We start from the raw sequence: 15,508 nt of genomic DNA on the forward strand, positions 1-15,508 counted from the left end.
TTGAAATAATACCTTACATAATCACATAAAAGCCAGCTCAGGAGCCCAGGCCTGAAACGCACTGACTGGCAGTGCGAGGCCGTTCCTATGGTTCTCCAGAAAGGGTGGTGATGTTTAACCTAACAGCTCACAGATCCACGCAAAAGAAGGACTTCTCATCCAACGGGGAAATGGTGCAGCTTCAAACACCTTGTTTTAATTCTCATTTCTTTAATTTTCACCTATCAGAATGAAAAAGCATTGAAAATAACAATGCTCAACGTCAGGTGTAGAAATGATAATTGGGGTACCTTTTCAGAAAGGTAATTTGGCCATACATATGAAAAACATTTAAAAACTTAACTGCTGACCCAAAAGTTCTGCTAGTAATCTATCCTAAGGAAATAAACAGGCAAGTCCCTAAGGAGATATGAATCCAGATGTTGATGCAGCCTTATGGAGAACACTGAACTATCAGAAACAATTTAAAAGCCAAATGTCCAACAGGGCCTGGGCCAATCAGCAGAGCTGACCTCCCGGCTGACCACGTGCCATCTTCAACCTGCCCCAGCAGACACTTCCAGATGAGGCCAACAGAGCCTCAGAATCCTTCTCAACACTCCACTTGAGATGCCACTACCATCCACTACTGACAGAGTCAACAGGCAAGATAAATCTTATTGGCTACCTGGGAGAGCAGTGTGAGCCATTTATTCAGTGGAATCCTTTGCAGCCATTAAAGAAGATGATATGGATCATATCTATCGAATGGAGCAAGCACTACAATATACTGCTTTGATAAAGACAGATTACATAGCATTATAGAAAAAATGTGATCTCATTTTTTGTAAAAATTAAATGTTACAATAGTGGTTTGACTAAGATGTTATGGGAATTCAGGGGAGGGAGAAAAGGCTTATAAAAAGTAACAGTGCGCTGGGCACTGAATCCATCCACGTCATCCACTGTCCTGACAAACTGAAAAGAGAGACCACACGATCATCGCCACGGATGCAGAAGCAGCATTTGACAGAATCCAGCATCCACTCCTGACGCGCTGAGCACCTCCTGCTAATGGAGGCACGCACAGGAGCCCTCAGCCAGCCTCACACGCAGCGGTGGGAGACCGGTCGCTTCCCCCCAGGGTCGGGAACCAGACAGGATGTCCACTCGCACCACTGGGATCCAACATCACACTGAGAGCTCTAGCCCAGGGGTCCCAACATTTTCTGTCATGAAACAGGGAATCAGGATTTGTAAGCTAAAGGGCAAAACTGAGATACTACATAGGCATTTACGTAACAAGAGATAAAACTAATTTTCTAATTGATGAAATTGAAATACATGTACATAAAATGCCCATAAGCACACCTATGGGATGCACTGTTGCCATTATTACTTTGAACACAGTTATCTGTAATATCAATTCTAATTCTTCCCTCCTGTCCCTTGCATCATGGCTTTCATTTCACTTACACATAAGCGTATGTGTATGTCTGTGCATGTAATATGTACATAAGCATGCATATCAGATGCACTGTTGCCATTATTACTTTGAACACTGTTATCTGTAATATTAAGAAGAAAAATAAAAGTTTTAAATTGACCTTCTCCTATTCCTTCGCTGACGCTCTTCCATTTTTTATGTCGATCCAGGTTTCCCATCTGTATCATTTTCCTTCTCTCTGAAGAACTTTTAACATTTCTTGAAGGCAGGTCTACTGGCTACAAATTTTGTCTGAGAAAGTCTTCATTTCTCCTTCACTTCTGGAGAGAATTTTGCAGGGTACAGAATTCCAGGATGCTGGTCCTTCTCTCAACACTTTACGTATCTCACTGCACTCTCTCTTGCCTGCACGGTTTCTGAGAAGTCGCATGCAATTCTTAGCTTTGCTCCTCGGTGGGTAAGGTGTTTTTCCCTCTGGCTTCTTTCAGGAGTTTTTATCTTTGATTTTGTGTGGTTTGAGAGTGCTACGCCTGGGTGTAGCTTTTTTGGGCATTTATCCTGCTTGGTGTTCTCGGAGCTTCCTGGCTCTGTGGTTTGGTGACTGACATTAATTTGGGGAAATTCAGTCATTATGGTTTCAAATATTTCTTCTCTTTGTCCTGTTCCACAACCTTCTGTGGTCATCCACAGTCCTTGGGTACTCTGTTCTGGTTCTTTCCAGTCTGTTCTCCTGGCTTTTTAGTTGTGGGGTTTCTCTCGAGATGTCCTCAAGCTCAGAGGTCCTTTGCTCAGCCGTCTCCAGTCTGACGAGTCCATCGGAGGCACTCTTCATTTCTGTTGCAGTTTTTCATCTCTAGCATTTCTTTTCGGTTCATTCTTAGGATTTCCACTCTCTGCTCACATTGCTCCTGTGCTCTGGCATGCCGTCTGCTTCTTCCATCAGAGCCCTTAGCATAGTAATCACAAGTGTCTTAAGTTCCTGGTCTGACGATTCCAGCGCCCCTGCCATGCCTGGTTCTGACGCTTGCTCTGTCTCTTCAAACTGCATTTCCTCACTTTTGTGTGCCTTATGATGTTTTCTTGGCAGCCAGGTAAAAGGAACTGCTGTAAATAGGCCTTTATTAATCTAGTGAGGTGTGGGGGTGAGAACGCATCCCGTGGCCCTGGATTAGTGCCCATCGTTCCCACGTGGACTGCACAGCCTGTACCTCTGACAGTGCACTGCCTCAGTGCTTCTCAGCTCTTGCTCCTGAGGTGGGACAGGATGTCTAGAGCCGACGGGAGTTGGGTCTTTCCTTCCAAGGCAGTCAGGCTCTGAGAATAGCCAGCAGGTTAGGTTCTGGTTAAGCAGTTTCCTCGGAGGACAGGCTTTGTTCAGAACAGCGTGCTCTGGACTAGTTCAGAACGGCTCCTCTCCCCTCCCATGCAAGAAGCAGGAGGGGCTTTTTCTCTGATATTTTCTGTGAGAACCTAGCCATGCTCCTGGAGGTAAATCTCACAATACTGTGGGGAACCCCAAGACTGAGTCCCCCTGCAGGTTTTAACTCTCAGTTGTCCACACAGAGCCCCCAGCAGTTCCTCTACTGCAGGTCAGGTTTTCCTGCCCCGGCTCTGGTTCCCGTGGAGGTTCCTGCCCAAGCCTCTGCTCTGGGAAGCCAGGACTCCCTGTATCCGCTGCCAGTCTCTCCGGTCTCGGGGGTAGTGGTTTGCCCTGAGTCCACCCTCTTCAGTCTAAGAAGAGTTGTTGAATTTTCAGTCTGTTCGGCTCTTACCTGTTGTTAAGGCACAGTGGCAACTTGCAAGCTCCTTACATAAGGAGCCAGAAACAGGAAGCCATGAAATTCAAAACATAGTAATAATAATTGAGCACGATTTTTTGTAATACAGGATACTAATGAGAAGGATGGACTCCTTTTGGGGGGATAACATTTGTTAAAATGGGGTTAAAGGTTGGTGTTCCTTATCACCAAAACTGACTGCATGAATTTCATCTTTGAAACGCCCCTCACACGGTGATATCGGCCTCAGTGCACGAGCACAGGGTTTCATTGACCACGAACGTCACTCAGAAGGCACTCGTGGAATTCCACTCAGTCCTTCTCTTGGTATTTGTCTTTGATCCTGTGTTCCAGGCCACATCGGTCACTTCCCACTGAGGGGGAGACGGAAGCCCCTTGGCTGCACAGGTGAATGAGCTGGAAGCATGGAAACTGCCTCTGAACTTGCATGGAGGTCCAAACCCTGTTGGGCTTGTAGCCAGAGCTCAGAAAGTCAGTCAGCTGAGTCTGTGTGGGGCTGGGGGCCTCGCCTCACCTTTTAACTCAGACAGCACGGGGTGTCTGTAAGGCAGTCTGACAGTACTTGTAACTCCAGCAATACCAGCTCTTGTTGAAATGACTTTATTACAGTATAAGTTGTGCAATAAGTATTGTTTTACCTTATGATATTAGGCTGAATTAATTAAGAAACATTATCAGGTCTTTAGCAAAAGCTAATTTCCAAAACCATTCATTGTTTGATGTAGTAGTTAAAAGTGCTTTTTTTTTGCCGAGGAAGATTCGCCCTGAGCTCACATTGGTGCCGGTCTTTCTCTATTTTGTATGTGGGTCGCCACCACAGCATGGCTGCTGATGAACCTGGGCCACTGAAGCAGAGCACACCAAACTTAACCACTAGGTCACAGGGCCAGCCCTGAAAGGTGCTTCTTTCCATTCAGAAAAACTTCAATCTGCCCTTAGCTCAGAAAAAAAAAAGCACAAAAAAACGACCATCGTGAAGGCATCGAAAAACAACCATGCTGTGTGGCAGGGCGAGTCAGGGTATTCAGCAGTCTTCTGTCCTGACGAAGCTCGTACAGCTGATGACGGTACATCCACACAGGTGGAGAAGGCTACCATTGGCACTACTGACTCAATAACATATGAAAATTCAAGTGTTTTCTGCAAAGCACCTGCTGATGAACAATACAACGAGCTTTATAAACACCTTACATTTTCACAAGCTTGGTTAATTTGTCCAACTAAGCCTTTTCCTGATCCACACAAATTTTTACCACTGTTGGTTGTAACACGCCTTAGCAGATTCCACTTCAGGTTGTATTTCAACTCCTTTGAAAATACTTTCGCCTGTAGCTGCTCCATGTAGACAGCCCACAGAGGCTACGTCGGCAGTCGCTTCAAACTCACCGAGGACACAACTGAGCAGCATCGGAGACCTCAAGAGCCAAGGGAAACCACTCAGATCATCTGCCTTGTTGTTCAACTGACTATTGATGTTGCTTCTAACAGACTCAGCCCCCAAGCAACTGTCCTCACTGAGGCTAATGGTCTCAGACAAGCTCATTTTCTCTGAACGTATTTCTTTAGTTGCTGCAATCAGACTCATCAATAGTAAAGGATTGTCCTAGTTTGGCAAACAAATAAGCCAATCAGAAACTTACTTTATTGCAGGCTTATATTCGTTTTTTACTTTTGTGAAGAAATTCTACTGTGATGAAATATTCAATTACAAATTTTCTTTTTTTTTTTAAAGATTTTATTTTTTCCTTTTTCTCCCCAAAGTCCCCCAGTACATAGTTGCATATTCTTAGTTGTGGGTCCTTCTGGTTGTGGCATGTGGGACGCTGCCTCAGCGTGGTCTGATGAGCAATGCCATGTCCACGCCCAGGATTCAAACCGACAAAACACTGGGCCGCCTGCAGCAGAGCGCGCAAACTTAACCACTAGGCCACGGGGCCAGCCCCGTCAATTACAAATTTTCAATTCTTTCTAAATGCTGCTTCCCTTTAAGTTGGGAATATTGTGTGTTCGGTCTGGTAATGCCAACACATACTATATCCTTTTATTTTAGCACAGCAGTGGTGTCACTGCAAGATAAACACGATGCTTTGCCGGCTAACAATGACCATTCAATAAGAGAGCTATCCATACTTCTCTGTGGCTTAAAAGTGCAACATCTGAAGCCCACACTTCTCTATTTTCCTTGTTTTGACAGGATGGGTGTGTAATGGTAATTTAAAAAAGCCTTGAAATAGTAATATGCACAGCTCTCGAAATGCTGTCAAGCTATAGCTGTCACCGACATTTGTGGCGTGCTGAACAGCAGTGTGAAGCAACGAGAGTACCCATGTGGTCTGTTGCAAATGCTCAATTCTGCCATTGTCGTGTGAAAACAAACAGTACGTCAATGAATGAGCATGGCTCATTCTAACAAAACTAATTATGGATGACAAAATTTCAATTCATATAATTTTCACATGTCACAAAGTACTATTTTTTCTTTGAATTTTTTCAACTACTTAAAAATGTAAAAAAATTCTTGGCTCATGAGCCACATAAAGATAGGCAGTGGGCCAGAGCTGGTCTGTGGCCTGTCGTTGTCAGCTCCTGCTCTAGCCAATGCGAAGAGGCAAGAGAAAGAAAGAAAAATGCAGACACCTTGGCCAAGTGATTCTACTTCCAGAAAAAAGACAAGAGATGTATTCATCCACATCCACAGAAGCACGCAGAAGGATATCCACTGCACACTCCTGCCTTTTGTTAAAGCAAAGAAAAGAAGCACCTTAAGTATCCGTCAGGAGAGGGCCAGGAAACGAGCAGAACGGAGCCTATGCAGCCGTGACCAGGGCGAGAGCAGAGCACCTCCACGTCACGCTGGTGAGAGAGGCAAGCAGCGAAAGTGTGAAGGGAAAAAAGGGAGGTGGTGGTGTAATATTAAAAAAGAGATAATTTGATACATTTTATTGATAAAGATGTCTCTGGGCAGATAGCTTTTTTAAAACTATAAAAACAAAAGGAAACAACAAACAACTGAAAAACTAATTTTTCACCAAAAAGGTCTCATCTACAAGGGAAGAGAAAAGCAGAGTCAGCCAGTAGCCTGCTGGATTCAGAGAGACGCTCATTTTTATTTTCCAGGGTCCTTGAGAGCAGAGTGGGATCAGGAAGGAGGGGTTATGGTCATCCTCCAGGAGACACGCCTGCACCCCCAGCTCGCTGCTGTCTCACGATCGCACAACATGGTGGACGTGCTCTGGGTTATTTGGAGAACCAGGAAGAGGCCCCCATGCTGAGCAATCAGCATTACAATGTTGGCACAACAAGGAAAACCAAGGAAACTGCGGACAGCCTGCATCACGAACACAGTCATGAGGGGGTGGCACAGTGGCATAGTTGGTAAGTCCACGTGCTCTGCTTCAGTGGCCCAGGGTTCATGGGTTCAGACCCCTGGCGCAGACCTACATACTGCTCATCAAGCCATGCTGTGGCAGAAACCTACATATAAAATAGAGGAAGATGGGCACAGATGTTAGCTCAGCAACAATCTTCCTCAAGCAAAAAGAAGATTGGAAAGAGATGTTAGTCAGGGCCAATCTTCCTCACCAAAAACAAAAAGCAAAAAACCACAGTCATGCTGTTAAAGATTTCAAAGTTACAATAACCTTTTAAAGAGCAACAAACGACTGAAAGTCTGAGAAATACAGAAATGAAGTGTTTGTCTCTGCAGAAAAGACACTGGCCTGCAGGCAGCGCTTGGCCGCCTTCAGGTCAGTGTGCACTTGGAGAACTCCCCATTTCTTCATGTTATGGTAGAGCTGACGGCCACCACGCTGGACAGTTATCAAGGTGAACCAACAGCATGTGTGCTCCTGCTGCACAGGAACAAATGACTTGTCCAGGAAGTCAGGAGGCTCTTTACGCTGGCCCCAGCTTCTTCCTAAGCAAAGCTCCATTAAAGATTGTCCCGAGCACCTGCACGCCGACTGCTGGCCTTGAGACACCACTGTGCACCGAGGGACACCTGGGCTCTGTGGGGAAGTGGCTGCACAGAGGCAGGGTTGACAAGACGAGCCTAGACCCTGCCTGAACTGGAAAGCAAGGCCACCCTGACTGCCTGGGTTATGTCAGAGGGACCCAAGAGCCCGTGTGACAAGTGCCCGCTGGCCACAGATGGGAGGACTTGAGCTTCAGAAAGGACAGTAACTGCAATAAACTGAGATCATGTAAATGTTTAAACCCACCTAAGTGACTGAGGCTGGCGCGGCTAGTAAACCAAACTTGTTATTTTGTAAACAGAAAGGAAACACTCAAGCATTTGTTCTGCTTTTTGTACAAACTGGACCTCAGGGAGACCAAGCAATGAAGTGTGTCTGTGGAGGTACTCCCTCCAACAAAGGAGCAGGACCGAGAGAACGGGGCAGCAGCTCTGCTGTCTGTAGTTATGGATTTAAGCTCTGGGGGTGTATGACTGCTGGGACGACACAAGAGACGGGGTGACAGCATCTGTGCAGGTGGAAGAACCACCTAGAAGTGGGCTTGCTGGAAACACCGACCAGAACCCAATCAGGCCTCCCGACCCATGTCTGGCAGGAACGGGAAGTCCTCCCAAGTCCAGACTTGCAGACCCGAGGGGCCAAGAGGGCACAGAGCAGCCAGCCCGAGGGCAGACCTGATGTGGTCCTAACTGAAAACAACTAAACCAACAAAACCCCAAAGATGCGGCGTTCACGGGATGGCTCAACCTCTCGGCGCTGACTGGATATTTGATGCTAGGGAGATACCACTATTTTCTTAGATTTATAAAGGTGTTTGGTCGTGTCTTTTAAGAAGAATCCCTATCTCTGGGGATACAAATGGCAACATTTACAGATGAAATAACAGGTATCTGGTTGGGGGCGCAGACAAAGGAGGATTCACCACGAGCTGACACCTGCTGGAGCTGGGAATAAACACATGGGCTCTCTACTCGATTCTGCCAACTTACGCAGTTTAAATATTCTACAGTAATTTTTTTAAGGTATCAGTATTTTATTTTGATACATTGTCTTTTCCCAAGACCAAAAAACTTTCAAGATATCAAAAGATGATTGATTCTATTTACATTTACTCAGGAAATTTTAAATTCTTCTTGTATGAATAAATTCTGTGAACAGTGAGAGAAGATAACAATATTATTCCTTCAGATATGTATTAAAGGCTAGATATAATATCTACTTATCTAAAGCAGTGAGCTGTATTTTAAATTATATAACCCCCTTCGGAAACATAACAATGAGATGCAGCCCAAATGAACTCTTAACGTATCTTATCTTTGAAAGAAAGTGTGCCTACGTGGCATGCACTGCCACGCCAGTCCACCCTGACACCGAATGGAACTCTGAGACCGATGTCCCTCTGTCCCTCTCTCCTCCCCTTATCACCACCCCCACAAAGGACGGCTGTGACAGTCTCAGTGTTCAGAACTGGGGAAGTTTTAAAAAGAGTGGCTGTTTCCACTTTCAGGATATTTGCAGCACATAATACTCCTTTTTAATTCTCAATGAGATCTGACCTAAATACAGGTACACTTCATAGACACACTGGTTAGTGGCTTCCCCTCTGTGTGAGCATGAGGGGGAGGCCGCCCTTGCCCCTGCTGTGCCCCCACCATCCAAACAAGGGCTGGCATGCACAACACAGGCGCCAGTGCCTCCTGAAGGAAGGAGCAGATGAGTGGAGGACACGGGAGGGACCACAAATGAGATGCCAGTGTGTTCAAGCAGGGACAGCAAGATGGGGCTGCTGCCAAAGAGACCTCTCATCGGGGCCACCCGAGAGACGCGCTGAGGCCGCGTGGCAGACTTAGGGATCCAAGCAGATATCTGATACTTACCTTCTTGGAGGCCTGGAACCAACTTGTAAACAATATCCTGCATGGTTCTGTCATGCCTGGCAAAAAGAACAGAACAGGTGGGGTTAGCTGGAAATGTCAATTCTATAACGCTCACACATTTCCATTTAACAACGTCAAACTCCACAATCACTAATTTGGAGTTCTCATTGCATTTTGCTCCTAGTTTGCACTAAAAAAAATGTGCTATCAAAAGTTACATATAATCTAAATTAATGCATCGTTTAACTTAGGTTCTAGCTGCTTGTGAATATTTCAAATGATGATGACACAGACGACACCCTCTTGGAGACCCGCAACCTCTCCTTGCTGGACTTTCAAGTTCCAATGATGCTAGGCTTTGAAAGTTTCCAGTGATGAGTGTGCCCGAGGTGCGCCAGACCTCAGACTTCCCTGACCATGATCCACACTAAGAAATGCACTTCACGTCATAACACTCACATTTACCTGGACATACAGATAACGCAAATGCACACAGAAGCATTATAAAACACGGCTGACCTTCAGCGCACAGGACACCCTCAGCAGTTCCCACTGTACTTCTGCTGGCTTTTTGTAAAGCTTGTTTGACCCCCAGGAGAGGCCGCTGGGCTGAACCACTCTTACAGAACTCGACATCTGGGTCCCACAAGCGACCATGCCAGGCCCCACCCACCTGGCCAAGGACCCAGGGGCTCAGAGTGGAGGGTGTGGGGAGCTATCCTTAGGGAGGGTGTGAGCGGGCAGAACAGAACAGTGAATGCATGTCTCCTGATGTCCAGCCACCCCCAGGCTTGCGGGTGGCAGCCCTTTGAAACAGAGGCCACTTCTTCGCAGCTTTCACGTTTACACTCCAAGCTGCAGGCCACAGACCCTCTCACTTCTTTCCCTGTTCCATGTTCTCCACCAGGCCCACATGGGAAAAACCCTAGGCTATAAGATGACGCCTGGGAAGTGCAGAGCTGCCTCACCGATCTACCAGATCCTGCAGGCTCGGTCTGGCATCCGTACGCGGCCAGTCCTGCTCGGCACCATCCCACCTCCTGAGTCCTGAACCAGGCCCCACTGCTCTGCCCCGCCTGATGGCCCTCTCACTCTGTCCCAGCCCGAAGCTAGAGGCCGGTCCCCTGAGGCAACCTTGTGGTCTAGGGGCAGCAGAATCAACGGGAGGCCGTGGCAGGTATGGCTGTGTCAGGAACAAGGATCTGAGTCAACCTCAGAGTTGGTGCCAGGATGGGTAAAAGGACCACCCTGGCCAGTGCAGTTCCAGGCAGAGCCTGAAAGCAAGGAGTAAGGGACAGGATCACTGGGAAAGAGCAGCCCTGGAGGCCTGGGGCCCAGAGCAGGCCTCAGGGCTAAGCATCTCCACCCAGCTCTGGTGCCTCTGCCTCTCTGGCCCTGGTCACTGCACAAGGAAAAGGCGGGGTCTGCCCCTCCTGACCCAAGCTGCAGACTACTGAGGCCCGTGCACCTGGCGGCTCCACTCCGCAGGCCTCCTTTCTCTCTGTGCTAGCAAGCTAGGCCAGGCCTGTGCTGACAGCGTCTCACACGGCTCAAAGGGATTCAGCGCTCCAGACAGCCCTGCCTGTCCCAGAGCCAGCGCAGGGAGAGAAGGGGAGCAGCCTCCACAGCTTCCCCCACCAGCATGACACCCCTTACCACCACCTGCCCTTAGTGGTTCACACCGGGAAAGCCCCCCAGCTCTGGCCAACAATTAGTACCCAGAATACGTAAAGTATTTCTTCAGAGCAGAATAAAACAAAGAACTCAGTAGAAAAATGACGTAACATGTGAACAGCCACCTCCCAGAAGCCTGAATGGCCGGGTAACATTTGGGAAGAGGCCTGGGCTCAATGATAACCAGGGTGACGGGACAAGACACCCTCCAGGGCCACCACGGGGCAAAAGCTAACACCTGGCCATTCAAGTCCAGGTGAGAATGCAGTGCAAGGGCCCCCCGGCCATGAGGGTGGGAGAACACACTGTCCCTACCCCAGGAGGGCTCAGGAATGCACGTGTCTCCACCCTGACACTCTGCTTCCGGCAAAGGCCGAGGGGAGAAGCCCGTGCAGGGGAGCCCACACTGGACAGCCCCTAACATTCACCTGCAACACAGCATGATGGACAGTGGGCCTCCTCCCGGGGACGCTGTGGGCCGCGGCTCCACACTCACAGAGACTTGTCCAGACAACTGGCCGAGTCACGGGCAAGGCACCCAGGAACCCAGCTGGCAGAACCCACTGTAGAAAGCGGAGAATGGGGAGGCCCAGCCGTGTCGTCTGGGCCAGAGGGCTGCAAACGCAGAGAAGACTGCCCTGAGGGGAGGGGCTCCTGGGCCTGGTGGTTTCCACTTCCTGACCAGAGCTGTTTCTCTTCGAGGTGCTTTAAGCTGCTCATGCATTTTTTTTTAAAGTTAATTTTTATTGAGGTAATGATAGGTTACAATCTTGTGAAATTTCAGCTGTACATTATTGTTTGTCAGTCGTGTTGTAGGTGCACCCCTTTACCCTTTGTAACTACCCCCCATCCCCCCTTTCCCCTGGTAGCCACTAATCTGTTCTCTTTGTCTGCATTTTTAAATTCCTCATATGAGTGAAGTCATAGAGATTGTCCTTCTCTACCTGGCTTATTTCACTTAACATAATTCCCTTAAGGTCCATCCATGTTGTTGTAAATGGGACGATTTTATTCTTTTTTACGGCTGAGTAGTATTCCATTGCACATATATACCACATCTTCTTTATCCAATGATCTGTTGATGGGCACTAAGGTTGCTTTCATGTCTTGGCTATTGTAAATAATGCTGCAATGAACATTGGGGTATATGAGTCTCTCTAAATTGCTGACGTCAAGTTCTCTGGATAGATACTCAGTAGTGGAATAGCTGGATCATATGGTAGTTCTATTCTTAATTTTTTGAGGAATCTCCATACTGTTTTCCATAGTGGCTGCACTAGTTTGCATTCCCACCAGCAGTGTATGAGGGTTCCTTTTTCTCCACAGCCTGTCCAACATTTGTTACTTTTTGTTTTGGTTATTTTTGCCATTCTAATGGGTGTAAGGTGATATCTTAGTGTAGTTTTGATTTGCATTTGCATTTCCCTGCTGATCAGTGATTATGAACATCTTTTCATGTGCCTATTGGCCATCTGTATATCTTCTTTGGAGAAATGTCTGTTCATGTCTCTTGCCCATTTTTTGATCGGGTTGCTTGATTTTTTTGTTGTTGAGTTGTGTGAGTTCTTTATATATTATGGAGATTAACCTTTTGTTGGATAAATGACTTGCAAATATTTTTTCCTAATTACTGGGTTGTTTTTTTGTTTCAATCCTGTTTTCCCTTGCCTTGAAGAAGCTCTTTAGTCTGATGAAGTCCCATTTGTTTATTCTTTCTATTGTTTCTCTTGTCCGAGAAGACATGGTGTCCAAAAAGATCCTTTTAATACCGATGTCAAAGAGTGTACTGCCTACATTTTCCTCTAGAAGCCTTACAGTTTCAGGTCTTACCTTTAGGTCTTTGATCCATTTAGAGTTTATTTTTGTGAATGGTGAAAAAGAATGGTCAATTTTCATTCTTTTACATGTGGCTTTCCAGTTTTCCCAGCACCATCGGTTGAAAAGACTTTCTTTTCTCCATTGTATGCCCTCAGCTCCTTTGTCAAAGATTAGCTGTCCACAGATGCGTGGTTTTATTTCTGGGCTTTCAATTCTGTTCCATTGATCTGTGCATCTGTTTTTGTACCAGTACCATGCTGTTTTGATTACTGTGGCTTTGTAGCATGTTTTGAAGTCAGGGACTGTGATGCCTCCAGCTTTGTTCTTTTTTCTCAGGATTGCTTTAGCAATTCGGGGTCTTTTGTTGCCCCATATGAATTTTAGGATTCTTTGTTCTATTTCTGTAAAGAATGTCATTGGGATTCTGATTGGGATTGCATTGAATCTGTAGATTGCTTTAGGTAGTATGGATATTGTAACTATATTCTTCCAATCCATGTGCATGGAATGTCTTTCCATCTCTTTATGTCGTCATCCATTTCTTTCAGGAAAGCCTAGTAGTTTTCATTGTATAAGTCTTTCACTTCCTTAGTTAAATTCACCCCAAGGTATTTTATTCTATTTGTTGTGATTGTGATGGTATTGTGTTCTTGAGTTCTCTTTCTGTTAGTTCATTATTAGAGTATAGAAATGCTACTGATTTATGTAAGTTGATTTTATACCCTGCAACTTTGCTGTAGTTGTTGATTATTTCTAAAAGTTTTCTGATGGATTCTTTGGGATTTTCTACATATAAGATCATGTCGTCTGCAAACAGCAAGAGTTTCACTTCTTCCCTCCCTATTTGGATTCCTTCTATTCCTTTCTCTTGCCTAATTGCTCTGGCCAAAACCTCCAGTACTATGCTAAATAAGAGTGGTGATAGAGGGCATCCTTGTCTCATTCCTGTTCTCAGGGGGACGGCACTCAGTTTTTGCCCACTGAGTATGATGTTGGCTGTGGGTTTGTCATATATGGCCTTTATTATGTTAAGATAATTTCCTTCTATCCCCATTTGTTCAGAGTTTTTATCATAAATGGCTGTTGGATCTTGTCAAGGGCTTTCTCTGCATCTATTGAGATGATCATGTGGTTTTTATTCCTCAGTTTGTTGATGTGGTGTATCACGTTGATTGATTTGCGGATGTTGAACTATCCCTCTGTCCCTGATATGAATCCCACTTGATCACGATGTATGGTCCTTTTGATGAATTGCTGAATTCTGGTTGCCAAAATTTTGTTTAGAATTTTTGCATCTATGTTCATCAGTGATATTGGCCTGTAGTTCCCCTTTTTTGTGCTGTCCTTGTCAGGCTTTGGCATTAGTGTGATGTTGGCCTTGTGGAATGGGTTAGGAAGTGTTCCATCCTCCCTAATTTTTTGGAATGGCTTGAAAAGGATAGGTAGTAAATCCTCTCTCAAAGTTTGGTAGAATTCCCCAGGAAAGCCATCTGGTCCTGGGGTTTTATTCTTTGGGATGCTTTTGATTGCTGTTTCAATCTCTTTCCTTGTGATTGGTCTGTTCAAATTGTCTGCTTCTTGACTAAGCTTTGGGAGATTGTAGGAGTCCAAGAATTTATCCATTTCCTCTAGGTTATCCATTTTGTTTGCATACAGTTTTTCATAGTATTCTCTTATAATCCATTGTATTTCTGTGGAGTCTGTTTTTATTTATCCTCTTTCATTTCTGATTTTGTTTATTTGAGCATTCTCTCTTCTTTTCTTTGTAAGCCTGGCTAGGGGTTTGTCAATTTTGTTTATCTTCTCAAAGAACCAGCTCTTTGTTTCATTGATCCTTTCTATTGCCTTTTTTGTTTCAATAGCATTTATTTCTACTCTGATTTTTATTATTTCTCTCCTTCTGCTGACTTTGGCTTTGTTTTTTCTTCTTTCTCTAATTCAGTTAGGGGTAATTTGAGATTGCTTATTTGGGATTTTTCTTGTTTGTTAAGGTGTGCCTGTATTGCAACGAATTTCCTTCTTAATTCAGCTTTTGCTGTATCCCATAATGTTCACATATTTTTAAACTCTTCTGTGTGCACAATCTATTTCACACTTTAAGGAGTGAACACACAAATATGCCTCTCTTCCTTCAAAACTTGTCTGCAGACCCACTCTGCTCCTCTCATGTGATGTGGGGAGCACTTCACTTCCTTTAGAATGGCCCCAAATCTGGAAGTCACATAAATCGGCCTAAGAGCCGCATGCCAGCACCTCCTGCCTTCCTTGGCCTGACCCCCAGGTCAGGGCTGTGTCAATTCCTCCTGACCCTCCCTCAGAAATGGCACAGCCTTGGAGGGGGTCCAGTCTCCATGAGACCCAAGCAGGCAGCACAGGGCAGGAGAGCCCTGGCCACGGGGAGCAAGATTCATGCCACAGGCAAGGAGCAACAGTGCCCCGGCCCATTCATTCCTGGGCAGAAAGGCAGCTCCAGGGGCTGCCTTCAGAGGAAACTGTAGTCACTTCAGTGTAAAACTAGTACAATCCACCTGGGTCCTGAGGTTTCTCAAGCGGTTCAATGTGAGCAAATACTGCTGGAACAGGCAGGAACAGCCTGGCACTCCTGTCTGATGTGGGGGGCAGGGCCACTGCGTGTGGTCATGGGGGCCCTCAGCCCAGACAAGCCACTGACAAAGTCGAGGACCACAGATATGACGCTGGGGACTGGTGTGGACGCACTTACCCGATGTACTGCAGCGGGTGGCTCTGGTGGATGACAATCCTACATGTTGGGCAGGTGTTATTCTCCTCCAGATACTTGACCAGGCAACTCCGACAGACTGTTGGCAAAGCACATTCATGTCAGAAAACCACCCCAGAATCAAGGTGCTGACATCCGTCAGGCTCAGCACACATCCAGGCCGCAGCAGACACCCACCCTGTGGGTGCTCAAGAAAACAA

General features: G+C 46.1%; 1 protein-coding gene across 10 annotated transcripts in view; it reads right to left on the reverse strand.

Moving 5' to 3' along the window:
* The window catches only part of PCGF3 (polycomb group ring finger 3), a 67,261-nt gene that overhangs the window by 22,613 nt on the left and 29,140 nt on the right, over positions 1-15,508 (reverse strand). For all 10 annotated transcript variants that reach the window (XM_070264090.1, XM_023638571.2, XM_023638575.2 and 7 more), the window contains 2 exons: positions 15,291-15,387; positions 9,077-9,132 (listed from right to left, as the gene is read on the reverse strand). In XM_070264090.1, the coding sequence (XP_070120191.1) occupies positions 9,077-9,132; positions 15,291-15,387 (153 nt within the window). The remainder of the gene's footprint in view (positions 1-9,076; positions 9,133-15,290; positions 15,388-15,508) is intronic.

Source organism: Equus caballus, chromosome 3 (genome assembly GCF_041296265.1).
Source record: "Equus caballus isolate H_3958 breed thoroughbred chromosome 3, TB-T2T, whole genome shotgun sequence".
In the NCBI taxonomy this organism is placed as follows: domain Eukaryota; kingdom Metazoa; phylum Chordata; class Mammalia; order Perissodactyla; family Equidae; genus Equus; species Equus caballus.